This window comes from Rhea americana, unplaced genomic scaffold, assembly GCF_003343005.1.
Source record: "Rhea americana isolate MKP2758 unplaced genomic scaffold, rheAme1 scaffold_58, whole genome shotgun sequence".
In the NCBI taxonomy this organism is placed as follows: domain Eukaryota; kingdom Metazoa; phylum Chordata; class Aves; order Rheiformes; family Rheidae; genus Rhea; species Rhea americana.
The window spans coordinates 1,549,627-1,564,679 of record NW_028186734.1 but is presented as its reverse complement, the minus strand read 5'-3'; the positions used below and the strand labels follow the sequence as shown (position 1 = coordinate 1,564,679).

The 15,053-nt window shown below is 39.4% G+C and overlaps 1 protein-coding gene across 1 annotated transcript in view; it reads left to right on the top strand.

Annotated features, from left to right (window-relative positions):
* Positions 1 to 13,648, top strand: part of LOC146587590 (uncharacterized) — a 19,329-nt gene extending 5,681 nt beyond the window's left edge. The window contains exons 3-6 of the mRNA XM_085319277.1: positions 646 to 782; positions 3,566 to 3,723; positions 8,471 to 8,583; positions 13,076 to 13,648. Of these exons, the coding sequence (XP_085175403.1) occupies positions 646 to 782; positions 3,566 to 3,723; positions 8,471 to 8,583; positions 13,076 to 13,648 (981 nt within the window). The remainder of the gene's footprint in view (positions 1 to 645; positions 783 to 3,565; positions 3,724 to 8,470; positions 8,584 to 13,075) is intronic.
* Positions 13,649 to 15,053: the final 1,405 nt, after the last annotated feature.

The following is a 15,053-nucleotide window of genomic DNA, read 5'->3' as shown; positions in this document are numbered from 1 at the left end:
CTCCCTTTTGTAACCTACAGTTGGAGTCAATGATATTAAGACCCAGACAGACCTGGAAGGGCTAGAAATTGCCCATGTAGTTCTACAAGATATCAACCTGGAAAACAGCATGTTTACTAAGTTGTTCTACTTTATTTACTGTTATAGTTTCCTTTTGGGAAGAGACATCAATTTAATCTGTGATCAAACTTGTAATCAGAAAATGGCATAAGATTGGTTATGGAAATGCTATTCAATTTCCACAGTCTATTAACATCTGACAACTCCATGAAGATCACATTAATATTTACTCAGTGCTATGAGTTTTATTCCAATATACTTAGGGTCTGATTCAGAGCTAGTTTAAGATTGAGGGAGCTGGCTCATATGAGAGCTATGGATTCACCCCACGGATTTTAAAAAAGACAAGTAAATCAGTCAGTTCCTGAKTTCATTTTTGAATAGTATTTAATGTCTTTAAAAAACAAACAAAAGACTTTGAAATTGATGCAATATTGTTTTTTTGGATTCTGATCTGTTGATTCTTAACTCAAATTGGAGTTGCATTTTGTGAATGTGTGTGGCTTCAGAGGCCTTCCAGCATTGCCAGGGCACTCTAAAATGAAAATGAAGTTTTACTTCCCTGTCTCATTTACTGCATTGCAGATTTTGGACAAAATTGAAGATGTCCAAGAGCTCATATTCACTAAGGAACCTGACTTGTCAAGAGCTCTTATTCCTGTTCAAACAATGCACCTCACCATAATCGTAGCTCACCTGGGATCAGAAGAAGAAGTGAAAAAGTAAGAATTCTGTAAAATTCAAGCATAGTTAACTCTCATGTAGATGTGATAGCCTTACTTCTGTTGCTGTGAGTAATTAATTGCAGCAGAGTCTATGTAAAACTTCACTCTTAGACCTTCTAATCAGTTTGACTTGTTCKCAAAGAAAACATAGTCAGGACAGTTCATTAGTGTATATAAAGTCTTTATATACCTAGATACAGTCTTTCAGAGGATTAAATTTTGTGCATCTGTGCTGGGGTGAAGAAATAAAGAAGTATGGTTGTAGTGTTACTACTGTATTGTTCTTTCTATAAATTAACTCCACAGATATAAACTTCCCTGAGCTGCTACCCTGTGAAAAACCACAGCCTTTCAGAAAGCCGTTCTCGTATCAACCTGGAAAGTTAGCTGATAGAACAGGTTATATTAAGAAGAAAACAAAAATTCATCCCATTCCTCCTCAAGCTGTTCTGTTGCCTGACTTGAGTGCAGGCTGCCACTGGGCTCCTGTGAACCRTAATGAGGTTACTAAAGGATGACTAGCCAGCAAGGCTGAAGCTCTAGTGGCTAAAAGGACCTGAAAATAGAGCCAGTACTTTGCAGGTTTCTTCCAGAATTTTCCCAGTGGGATGCAGTAAGAGAGCTTTAGACTTATTGATGTGACCAAGCAGGGAGGGAAGACTCTTGAGGAGGCCTTTTTGCTAAGAAGCCCCGGTAAGGAGGAGGCAGGAGCCTAGTGAGAGCGGCCCTGTCTCCGGGGGTGTCAGCGCACATCAGCAAACAAATGACAAAACTGAGCAAGGACTCAGCTCTGTACAAGCGTGCAACAAGATCTACTTGGGCATAACGCAGAATACCTTGCTGGGAAGAGGTCRAAAGGACTAACCTGAACAGAAGAAAACTTTTCTGCCTGTACTGGCGGAGAAAGCTAAGCAGGACTAAGYTGCAAATGCATATGGAAGATCTACATGTGCCTTGTTTTGAATCGACCTGCTTTATTGCTTATTCAAGAGGGATTTGGTAGGCACTTTTTTTGGGGGGGGGAGGGGGGAACTGAGGGAAGAGATATCAGCCCTTTATATGGGCTGATGAGCCAGTGTGTATAAGACACTATGCATAGTAATTCAGTAATAAAAATCCCTGCCAGTGCTGCTGACTGGGCAGGCTGTCATCCAAGAGGATTGGAAGTTARGGGAGAGGAGCAATCAAAATGGGAATCAATCAGTTAGAGAGGTGAGTGGAGCTAAGTAGTGTTAATGAACTTAAGAGTGGATGTGTGCCTGTAATATAAAAATAATGGGCATACCTAATGAAAAGCAGATCTTCCCTGCCAAACCCTTTTCATTCTTTATTTTCTGCCTACAGATCCCTACTAAATAATACTGTAGTTCAATGGATGGTGCTCTGTGCTRTCACATGCAAGACTGCTCTAAGGTGTTAGTCCAAATATTTCTCAATTATTAAACTAATAGCACTGCTGAAACACTCCCTCTGGAGGTGGGGCAGGAGAAGGCATCTTCAGATCTGTCTGGCAGAAGTCCTTCTGGTAGCATTTAGTGGTAGCTTGGAGATTATGGACTAAAATGAATGGCTAGGTTGGTTCTACCTTTTAAGGCAGAAGAAGCAATATCCTCTGAAAAGAATCATTCCCTTGCCATCTCCAGTCCTTTCCAGAAGAGTTCCYGGGTGTCCCAATTAGCAGCAGCTCCTGTGTTATTGTAGTTAGCAAGAAATTACAGTAGTGAGGGCTRTTCATAATGTTGACTTGGTTCTGGGCTGAAGTGGCCTGTATATGCAGGAACACACTTTCCCGAGGGGATTAGCATATACAGTGCTATATGAATTGTAGTGCCTGTCTACTATTTGAATAATATTACTAAACTGTAAGGTTTTTTCCTAAAACAATGAAATAAATGTAGTCATAAATTTTTTTCTAAATGTAATGATGAGGGAAAAAGTGGGGCTAGAGGAGCCATAGAAAACTAGGGGCTAGTGTCCTGCAATCCTTAGTTATGCAATACTTTATTACAAGTATGAGACCCTGTTAGAAGGTTTGTGTTCAGACTCGGCTTCAGGACTGACAGARTACCTTTTCCTGGGGTAGGATAAAGAGGGCAGCTGTAACTCTTTAGTGGGTATTAAGGTACTGAAAGTCTTTATCTGTGTTGGGAAACCTGTTATATAAATATTTGACTGACAAAAATACTGTCTGTGGGTAATCTCACTTTGCTGGTGATATTTCTATGCACAGCAAGGTGCATATCTAAACTCTGTCAAAATAGGACCTAAAGTTCCAGYAGAAAGCACCAATTTGATATTTTGCTAACAGTCTTGGATTTGTAGGCTATAATAGAGAAAAATGCTAAATGTGCTTCTGCTGGGAGAAAGAATTTATTGTGATTAAAAATAAAATTAGTGAACCAGTTGAAAATTGCAATGGTAAAGGATTAAACTTTGTGATACAAAAATAAATTCAGTTATATCCTTTTGACTTTTGAATAGTAATATATCCATATAACCATTTCTAGTATGCTAATGACTTGAATATTCAGTTTATTAGCAAAGCTGAGCTTGAAGCTTTTAAAAGACAAAGTATTTCAATTTATTTAAAATACTTCACATCTTTTAACTGTTCCAAAATCATGAGCATTAGAAATAGTATGCTTGTTACAACTTGCACAGTGCTAGAATGGCTAAAATCAGGAGTATTGTCTGATATTAAAAATGTAACATATTTCTGCATGTAATAATTGAATAATATTCCTTAAGAAYATAGAGAATTTCTAAAATTTATTTTTAAGGGCTGTTCTGGCACTGAAGCAGAGCAAGACAAAAGTGGAAGCCATCTTGCAGGGTGAAGACCTTAATATGACATTTCATGGGATTGGACAGTTTAACAATCAAGTGATATATGTGAAAATGTCAGAGGAAGACCAGAAAACACTCAGCAGAATTGCAGGTAAGTACCTAGCCTACCTCTTTACCACTTGCAGTAAAACCTGTTTGAAGAATGTCAACTCTTGTAAGTACTGGCCCAAGCTGCTGTGCATGGTTGTGGTGTCCTGCCYTCCCTCTCTTGCCCTCTTTCTTCACTGTTAAATGTATGTTAGCCTAGACCTAGGTGGATGGAGCCTGAAAGCTAGAACAGTCTGTGTACTAATTTGGGACAAATGAGATGCAGAAACCTTTGGCTTGTCAAGATTGCTCAGCAAGGCTATGTTAGCCTGCCCTGCAGTCAGGATCTTGCTGTGATGCACACAGGTCTTCAAAATGACATCTTAAAATTGAGGTCCTACTCATTTGAATAAACTGGAAACCTTGCAAGTGTTGCTTCCAGTTGAGTTTACAAGTAGTTCCTGTAAATTAGACTTTGTCTGCAATTACCCAACCCTGGGACAGGAGGTGACAAACAGCATTTGTGCATGTACACGTTATTGCCAAGTCAGTTCTTTGCCTCCACCACAGAATATTCAAAAGGACTCAGAGTAGCTTGTGTCCTTTGTTCTAACTTCCCAAAGCAGTGGCAGATTTACGGAGAAGTTTCAGATCTCAGACCTGCTTACTTGCATCTGAATGCAATTTCAGAGGACTTGATTCYCTTCCCTTCCTCCCACCCTGTTCTGTTTTTAGGAGCTGGTTCAGCTGGCACTGCAGAACCTAATCTGTGTCCTGGGCTTCAAGTTCCAACAGAGCAGATAAAATCAATACATGCTTTTCTCCCTTGCTGTTTTCATATTAAGAAAAAATGAAGTATAATTCAATTAATACTTCTTAAAAGGCATGCAATACACAGGACTAATTTTCAGAGGAGGTTTCAGATGCTTGTTTATCAATAGTTTGTTTTCCTTCTGAGGCTCCTTTTTACCCCTTCCAGTTCTTAGCTTTGCAGTATAACAGTCCGATTCTCTTCTCCAATTTTAATTCTAGTAAAATCAATATTGTAACTAGGCATAAGATACCTCTTAATCAGACCAGCTTCTTTACCTCAACTGGAAAAAAAAAATAACCACTTCACTCTCCATTACTTTTTGGTTGACTCTGACCTTTGTTTCCTGTATTGTTTCATTCATAGCAAAGACAATTTTAAATCAAAGCAGCTGTGTTTTTGTTAAAAGTAGTCTGACACTGTCTCTACTCATTAGAATTAGAACTGTAAAAAACTTCATGTCTGTTTCTTCTAAAATGTTTATGTTTAAGTTCAACACAATTGTCTTGACTGGAAGTTGACTAAGTGGAAAGGGCACATGATGCAGATTTCTTCAAGACCAGTTCTGGTACATGCCTGCCCAGAATATATATGTGCTAGAATGCTGTTCAATAAAGGGAATGCTTGAATGTGACAGACAAAAATATTCAATTTTTATTTGTTCTGAAGAATATGCCTTAAAATGGGTGTGGATTTTTTTTTTTTTTTTTTTTTTTTTTTTTTTTTAATATTGGAACTGCACTAAATCTATGCCATTGCTGTAATGGTGGCAGAGTCCTGAAAGCATTCCCTGTCTTTGTGGTTCTGGAAACCTGGTGACTAGCTTGTGATGTGAACCTTCTTCTTAATGAGCTGGAAAAAAATAATTTTGATTGCAAGCCCTAGGAATATACTGTCAGTACTTGATTCTTCTTGTTTAATGTAATATGATTGTTCACTGATTACCAGAAATACTCTCTTGACTGTGAGACAGACTGCCAGTTTTCAAGCTGTTGATTCTGCCACCAAAGGCTTTGCTGTCAGAGTGATGTAGCTTCCAGTGTTCTCACTTCTGCATAATTTTTGACCATTTCTAGAACTTAATGAATCAAAGGACTAGGCAATATGTATTGAAATCTATCATTTTTTAAGACATCTGTGAAGAATTATTTTCCTATTCTCTTCCTCTCCCTTCCCCTCACATAGCAATTCAATCAATTGTCACATAATGAACCTGGATTTTCTTTCCTGAAGCTTTTAACAATATTTTTTGTTGCTTATGTGGAGTGGGAGAGGAACAGATTTTGAAACCTTTTTTTGCCTTTTGAGGCAGCATGATGGGCAAACGCGTTCTGTGGGAATGAGTAGATTGGCAAAGGTCAAGCTTCTCCTGCCAGCTGCCTCTGCCTCATTGTGCCCTTCTTGACTTTAGCTGTTTTGTCAACAACACTTTCAGCCTATTTTAATTGAGTTTTCTGAACATCTGAAGCACTGCTGGGTTTTAGAAAATATGAAAATAGGTTGCTGGCTTTTCATTGTGTGACTTTATGTTGAAGACTTCAGTTTCAAAGTGGAGGATTATCTTGTCTATTGATGACCGATTTACTACAACTGATTGGTAAATGTGCCAAAGGACTGTTGTTGAAGGAACCTGGATCACTGGTGTTTGTYCTTTCCTCATGCTTTCTGAGCAGTTTGTGATATAACGGGATAATGTTGTTTGACCTGCTTAACCAGACAACATCCTTTTTTTTCTTTTTTTTTTCTCTCGCGCTCGTGTGCGCGCGCTCTCTCTCTTCTCTCTCTCTCTCTCTTTTTTTTTCCCCCTCTAGACTTGTGCAAGTGACTTACTCTCTTTCACAAGACCYGGGTAATAGCAGGATTCTCTAGCTGCTACTGACCTGGTCTACTTTAACAAAGTGACATTGCTTAAAATGCCTGGGAATTTTCTTGAGGTGTTCACCAAGTAAGCTAAGGACCACAGTGTCCAGGAAATTCAGTGTTGTCCTGACACGGGCAGGGCATTAGCACCAGCCCTGTTCCTTAATTGAGGTTTTAAAGAGGTTGCACAGCCTTGATATTTCTTTGGTTATCAGCCTTTTGGTGAAATTCTAATCATGGCAATAAAGCCTACACCAATGCCACACATTACTACTACATTACCACAGCACTAACTGCTTCCTGTTTGCAAGGATCAGTGCTTGGTGAAAATGGGGTAAAGCTCATCTCAAACCTATTGGTGTCCCATGCTCTAGCTTGTGGCTTCCTGTGCATCCTGACGTTGCTRTTTGCCCAGATGTGTGTGGGGAAGGACTCTTTGCACTCTCTCGCTGTTGCATGTATTCTTTAGTTTTTGCTGTGCTTTGACCTGGTGACATGGGAGCAGGAAGAGTTAAGAAACAAAATTCTTCCTGTTAATGTGTTTTTGTAAAATATCAGGGGTGCTTCAGGAGTAAGTTGATACCTAAATGTAATCACTTATACCTTTTCCAATGTTTCAGCATATCTGAGACATACAAACAGGACCCACAGCAGAATTGTACCCTTCTGCAGTGGCAGCTAGAGGCCAGGTGGAGTACTGTAGGGTATCTAATGGCACTAGTTGCTTGTTCAGGCAAATAGATCCCTCTTTAAAAATGTATTTTCCAGCTGAAAGACAAAGTAGTTGCCTTGGCAAAGTGACCAGACAGCCCCAGCTGCTGCTCCCTCACAATAAGGGAGATGTTTGAGATGAAACATTTTAATGTATTAATTAGCTAAACTCTAAGACAGAGACTTGGCCTTGATACAAAGGCATATGACATACTTGTAAACACATGTGTAGCTGGACTTCCTGATAAATGGGAACATAAAATGAGAGCAAAGTGATTCTAATCAATGCAGTTACCAAATATGTGAAGTGCTGTTTTTAATGTAGAAATTTCAACATTGTACCTCTTGCTCTCAGTGCCTAAGCAATTAAGGGGTAACACTGAGTGTAAGAGAGTGAGGGCTGACACAAGTTATTTTGGCAGGAAGAACCACATACATTTTTTCAGGCTTCCGGGGCAGGTGTTGCTCCCACATTTCTTACCTCCYGTATCAATCCAATATATAAAGATCTCTGGCGGTAGGAAAAATGGCTGGAGAGAGAGAGATCTTAAGTACTCCAGCCTTAGCTAAGGCTTTTAYGGTTATTCTAGAAGTTTCATTTCTATTCAAGTGCTTCATGTTCTCCAGTAGTTGTGCTTAACTTCCTACATCTGCCAGATTTGCAGGGATCTGCCTAATGCAAGCTTCATCCTGCTTTTCTTATGAGACCTTRCATCTCTCACTCCAAAGTTCATGAAGGCCAAAGATTGATCAATTGGACTTAATCTGACTTGTTATTACAGCTTGTATTTGAAAGGCCTGAAAGAATACAAATTCTGGAGTTCCATACAGTCACTTYTATTAAAGGAGAATGAAACCTTAGTGCTTTATAACTATGTGCCTAAAACTTATAAATGGATGCCTCTATAAAGGCTTCCTATCATTATTTAGRGAAGGCTATTATGCTTGTGGGAGTTTTCCCTCCAAATTGCTGTAACTGCTGCAGAGTTGTTCACAACTTTGCAATTCCTGCCACACTTTCTGTTGCAAGCACTTTGCCTCTTGCTTTTTGCCGACCTGGTCCCCAGTTGTGGCCACAGGAGCTGCATCCTGCTGCTGCCAGGGTTGCTGTGGCCATGCGCCTTCCCAAACTCATCCATGTTAAAGGAGGTCTGTGAATACAGAAGAGTCAAATGGCAAACGTGAAATAAGAAAGCCTGAGTCTAGTTTCAGACTTGAAACACAGGCCAGTATTTTCACATAAAAATTTGTTTTCACTTATTTCTTCATTTACCTGAATATGGTGCCCATGATGGTGTGAGAAATAGTGGTCATATGTTGTATTCTAACTGTGCCTTTCTTGCTCAGAATAGGTATAGTAGTATTTATAGCAGTATTTTTTAACTCTCTTGAAACTATTTTCCCTCCCACCCTATTACTTTTTTACCAGAAGCTGTGGAAGAATGCTTTAATGAAATGGATCTTGACATTTCAGGGAGCAAAGATTTCAAACCCCATCTTACTTTTCTGAAGCTCTCCAAAGCACCAAGGTTGAAAAGAAGGGTAAGTAACTGTCTTTAATTTTTACTGGGATTTATTCTAGAGATTATTTTTCTTCCAATGATTTTTTTTTAAGGTGTCTTTATGTTAAAGTGATCTTCATTGTAACCAGAGGAAAAATATCACTTTCATTATTTAACAGAGCTGGTATGTAGATGGTTTGACAATTCTGTTTAGCTCTTATCCACTTAGAAGAAGAGGAGTCCCTTGCTTATACTGTACATGGCTCTTGAGTATAGACTTTTTTCTGCAGTGACCAGTAGAATCTGCATGAAAATACTATATTGAGCTGTTTTTCATAGGGTAGGATGGCTTCTAAGCAATATCTTCTCTGAGAACAAGATTAAAGTCATTTTGGAAGCCAGTCAGGTGGTATGAGTTATGACGTAAGTGTGCTGTGCTTTTCTAACTTTTACTACAGCATTGTATGGGATTTTATCATGTACAATTAAAGTAAAAAAAAAAAAAAAAAAAAAAAAAAAAGTTGCTCATTTCCCTCTGGAATATTGTCCTGCTTGTTTCTAGGAATAGTTCTTGTGTTTCAGTTCTGCAACATATTGACCTCAAATACTAAAGGAGCATGCACAAAGAAAACAAAATGCCATAATTGCTGAARAAAATGACCTTGTATTTGTGCACATCAAGTATTTCATATTGACTTGATATTTGTCTTCTGTATGCATGGTACAATGAAAGTTAGGTAGTACTGATAGTTCTGTGCTGGAGGCTTTTTCTTTTATATTGGCTATGAGCAATTTCATGAATACAGGCATCATCAATGTCTGATGCAAAAGAAATACAATATGCATGTAGGAATTACTGTTGATTTTTGTCTGGAATATTTTCACATTTTTTACCATCAAGTTTGAACAAAAAGAGTTGTAATCTCTCGTGTTTTCTCCTTCCTCTAGGGTCTCTAGTACTAAATGTGGCACACTATTTCCAGTTCCTTGTTTATAAACGTATATGTGTATAGAGCTTTAAACACTTGAACATCAATATTTATAAAGAGTAACATGAAGGCTTGTGTACCTGAAAGGTATTTCTGCTCAACCTGTATCAGCTGGTCTTCATCTCCCTACAGGTTTAGAAAAGTGCTAGCATATCTCTAGAAACATTTAGTATCGCTCAAATCCTAGTGGGCTTTCAAACCATACATTTGTTAGGGACCCTTAGATTTAACAAAAAAAAAAAAAAATGAAAGGAGGAGGTGCTCACACTTCCATAAAGCAGAGGCTAAGTTCATCATTTCATGATATGGTCTAATGGGTACTTCTGGAGAGTTAGGTTTGGGCATGGTGTCTATTGGATCTTGCTTCGGGACTGTAGCTCTTGACAGGAGATAAGAATTTAACATATGGTTTAAAAATGCTACTTGTCTGTTTTTGACAAAAGGCAACTTGATCTTGGAACCCAGAGTACTACTCACTCCTGTCCAAATCTGTGGGCACCTTGAAACTGTGGCTCCTAAAATATCCTGCTCATCAGGGCCATGAAATCAAGGAGGAGCAGGGCTATATGTGAAGTTAGGTATTAGGGGGACGTGTGGAAAGCATGTGGATATTATATGCCTACATATAGTCTAACTGAGATTGTAAGGCTCAACCCCAGACATAGGATTTAACCTSAAAGATCAAACTGGAAGATTAGCATGCATGAATTCCAATCTGACGTGCCAGCTGAAAACACTGAGAACTTGCTTTGCCTCTTCAGAAGTCAATGCAAAGGGAAAAAAAGAAGGAAAACCAACTGCTACTATAACAGGCCATTACTAAAGACTACAGGAGAGAAATCAGCCTTCCTAAGTGCTAGAAGATGCCAAAGTATGAATAACACAAAATATTGTTTTAGTTATTATGATGCCATCTACTGGCTATAATTACATTTTTTTCATGCCATAAATAACTGTTTCACTGTAGTACAGATGCAATTTAAGTACTTCATGCAATTTAAGTGCTTCTTATATGAAGCTTGAGAAATAATTACTAATGCTGCCTGTTTATATTTTCTATCTCAAGAATACTTTATACTGACAAGAAGATAGATATGTTGTACTGGTGATGTTATTGCAGGCCCCCCCCTTTTTTTTTTGAGGAGGAGAGAGGAAAGAGGAACCATCTGGTCCTCTYTAAAGCTACTTTTATGAGTGCTAACATTGGTCTCAGGAAACTATATCTTCGTATGTCTAAAGATCCAAAGAGGTAGGGGGCTTGGTTTGCCTGCTGTTTAGCTTGAATAGCTACCAAAGGAGTAATATGTGCTGTCTGCTGATGRGGTTAAAAATGTATATCACAGCTCTGGCATGAATTTCAAATATGGGCTCTTCTGATTTTCTGACCTCTTGGTTGCAGAAGGGCCAAGTGGGAGCGGTTCACATCTTAAAAGAATCCACTTAAGTGTCTGCCTTTATTAAGAGCCTTTTCCAGCACATAGACTAGAAAGTGCTGTTGTCAGCGCGGGTCTTCTGCACTAGGCACTTTGTCGTCACTGATGCCAGAGCCAAGCGGTATCAAGTGTCGCCACTCTAAAGTGGCAAATGCCTATTCTTGCTTTTACGCTGTTTAAGTATATTCACTAGGTGCAGGGCTGCAAATAGCTGCTGCTCGTTCTGGGTGACGAGAAAACACTGCTCCTGCAGGAACAGATACTTTTATTAGAATATTCTCAGTTTTATACTGAAGGGCAGTCTTACTCCTGCCCTCTTCTGGCTGCTTTGTAGGTTATATTCAATGGCAGGAACTTTCATGGGGAGTGAGGCAAACTGTTCCCAATAGGCAGAAATTTGTCCATGTACAGTATAYGCCTGCATTTAAGCATGTGGCATGCTCTTGGCTACTGAACAGTTTTTGGATGTGGCTGCTGCACTGGTACCTGTGCAGGAAAAGGCTTGCAGCTTGTTCCATTAAACTGTGAAGTATTTTGTTCCTTAGATCCGCACAGTGGGCCAGTAGCACTTATCACTTTGAAATGTTTGGTTTTGAAGCTCTTCATACCTGCTTCTGTCCTGGCAACGCTGGCTGTTCTGGCCATCCTCCTGCAATTCCCGCGGCATGAATGATGCACGTGCGCTAGCCCGGGAGCCTACTGAAGGGGCTGTCATTAGGAGCACAGTTGTAAAGAGATTTTTTTTTTCTTTTTAAATGTTCAATTCTAGGCATTCAGGGGAAGGGCTGAACAAAATGGTTCAGACTACTTCAAGGGAATGTGCTGCAAGGGGCTCCTTGGAGTCTTGTTAGTATTCCCTTACTAGGTTAAGGGAAGGCTGAGGCAATTCCTCGTCTCATGACAGTTCATGTGTCCTTCGCTTCATCTTCGCGGGTGCCCCTGGCGTATGTGGTTTGTTAGAGGCTAAATGTTTTGTGGGAGCCCCTTATTCAAATTGGCAACCTGTTGCTGACTGAATTAAGGCCTCAGGGATTGTAGAAGCRTGAGATTATTTGAGCATTCCCAGTAGTGTCTGTACAGGGGAGYCAGCACAGTTGCACTTGAATTTGTCAGGAAGGAGAACTGCAAAGAAATTATTCAGATCATAATTTGTCTTTGGAGACTATGGGCTACTGCTGATTGAAAAAAATTTTAACCTTGACAGTCCTAAATTACAATTGTTTCTGAACATAGACCTCAATTATGGAGATTTTTTTTTTTTCCTGAAGAGAAAATGTCAACATCTGAAAACACATCTAGGAGTACACATTTCCATTTGTATGCTGGAACTACTGTARTATTTGGCTATTCAGATACTAGCAGTGTTTAATAGTTATCTACGAGCTGCTGTGGCTTTCTTTAGCWTTTTTTCTTCTGATTTGCTGAGATGAGCTTACTTTCACAGTAAGCCAGTGAATTAGTGATTTTTTTTTTTTTGAATACTTCCTTGTTAAGAATGGAAAAGCTGCATAAACTCTATTTCTAACCTGTTCCTAGTGTACAGTTTAATTACTGTTGTGGAATGTATTCATTGAGGAGAAGCATGAATTCTTCAGTCTGTACAAGGCAGTAATGCGCTTAAACTGGGCAAAGTAAACTTCAGGTGGGATAAAGAAATCTTCCTAAAGGTGACTAAGGAGACTGTGGAACAATGTCTCAGTGGATGTGGTGACACACTCACTTKAAAAATACTTAAAATTAGGTGGATGCCTTTGAACAATAGTAAGAGGATGGAGATAAYCTGTTCTTGTGCCTCTGTCAGGCAATGACTCCCTAATACCATCTTTGCTTGAGGGGGCAGTGGATTCCTCACACTTCTCTACTCAGGAAAAGACGAACTTCTGATAGCATTCATTGCTCAGGTTGAAATGTCCCACTTAAATACTACACRTAAAGTTGAATACTTTTAGCCTGCAGGGCTAAAGTATAGGCTAAAAATATTTTCTTTGATACTAAGTTCTGTTAAGATAATATAAATATGACTTGATACATCTTGATACTTATTCCTTTTTGAAGTGTATTTAATATGTTTTTATATAATATAATACCTTGTTGCTTCTTTAATATTTAGGGCTTCAGAAAAATTTGTTCTGATCTATATAAAGAATATGAAGACTGTTATTTTGGCACAGAGGCCTTCAGTCAAATTGATCTTTGTGCCATGCGTAAGAAGAAACAGGAATCTGGTTACTATTACTGTGAGTGTTCGATTTATGTGGGTTCTAGAAGTACAAATGAGAGTCAAGAGCAAGAAATGCAAACAGAAGATATTGGAGAAACAGCCAGCGAAGACTCTCCAAATATCGCCGCACAGGCTGAAAAGGGAGCAATTACTGCAAGCTGTAACCTTGCCTCATGTTTAGTAGTAGCTGATTATAAACCATCTGAAAATATTGCTGAGGCTTCAGTTGCAAGTAAAGAGAAAGAAATCAATGAGGTGAATGGAGAGCCTGAAGCCAAGGATGAGACTTCCCTTGCAGCTGGAGGGATCTGCTCAAAGCCAGAACCTGGTTTCTTGCCAGTAAGACCAGATGCACTGAGAAGCGTAGATGAGGAAAAAGAAAAAGTGAAGATAACAGATGGTAACTTACAGAAAGCTGAAGCAAGAGAGCATGCATCTGATCAGCCAAATATTACAGGATGAAACTGTTGCAGCCCTTGGTGACCTGTACTCACTAGTGGCGATGGCGGATGAAGAAGGGAACCACTGTGGTACAGTACTGGGCTGAGTTAGGCTGAGGGGAYGCAGGAGGGGGATAAGGGGGAGAAGTCTTTCCAAGGGATTGACAGAACTGAAAGAAAAACAGAATCTGTGGGGGAAACATCAGCAATACTGTGTCTAAATGGCTAAATGCCTAGGTCTAAATAAGAACCTAATACTGCAGATGTGCATGTGAATCTGTACTATGAAGATGAATGAGTTCTGCTTTACAGCATCTGGCCCTCCGTTGACATGGAGGCTGTTASAGGACACCTCTGGTGCCCCAGGCTCTTTTCCCTTAGTCCCCCCTTCCTCTCCTGCTTCCTTCCGCCCTGGGCCTGCAGCTGCTGCCTTGCCCCCCAGCCCTGCCCTCCCTTTGCCTTGGCTGCCTTCTCCTCTTCCCCCAAGGAGAACCGGCAGGCACCTCTCGTCACCTCAGCCTTACAACAGCTCTGATTAAAGGCTCCCAGCCATTACTGTGACACCAGCAATCATTCATTTCACGACCATAAGTGGTAGATGGGTTTAGCTTCTAACATGTTTTCCTGAAATACAGGCTTTCCTTTGAGCAGTGGCTACTTAATGAGAAAATTATTTTGCCTGACTTATGGAAATAGCTCATTTTATGCAAAAATAACACCGAAAATAACACCAAATATTTTGCTTTAGCTAAAGTGCAAAGTTATGGCAGGAGAGGGAGAGGAATCCATAATGAACCATTTTTGTAAAATGCCTTGAGGAGGGAATGAGCCACAACAGCCTCTTTCTAAACTGAAGTAATGTCGTAGTCTTAAATTCATGTATAAATTGATAAAGAACAGAATAAAACAGAACTTTATTCATCTCTGGCAAGAAGAGATTAGTTTTTTTTTTGTTTTGTTTTGTTTTTTTTTAGCATTGCTCAGGCTGGAATTATTTGCATATTGTCCAGTGAAGTCAAGGAGATCACTTGTCTGGAACCACAAGCAAAGTCTGCYTTACCTGCTGTATAGAAAGTATTTTCTATAGAGTCTTAAGGCAGAAGGAAACCAGTAGATGGCACTACTGGAAAAACAGCTGTAACTGAAACAAAAGAAAATGTACTGCCTCAAGGCTTTCAATAGTCACATTAGGTTTGGGAATCAATAAAAGGAGGAATAAATGTGGAGTAAAGCAATTAGACACTTGGAAAATGTTACCCTTCCCTACTCTGCTCTAACTGCTCATTAAATAATGATAGCTGGTCTTTTGAAAGTTCCATCTTTCCTCAGGAAATGTGTACATTTCATAAAGTGTGTGATCAAGTAGTTTTTTTTTAAAGAAGCAGTATTAAGCATATGGTGTTTGGTTTCCATGTGCTGTGTGGGAA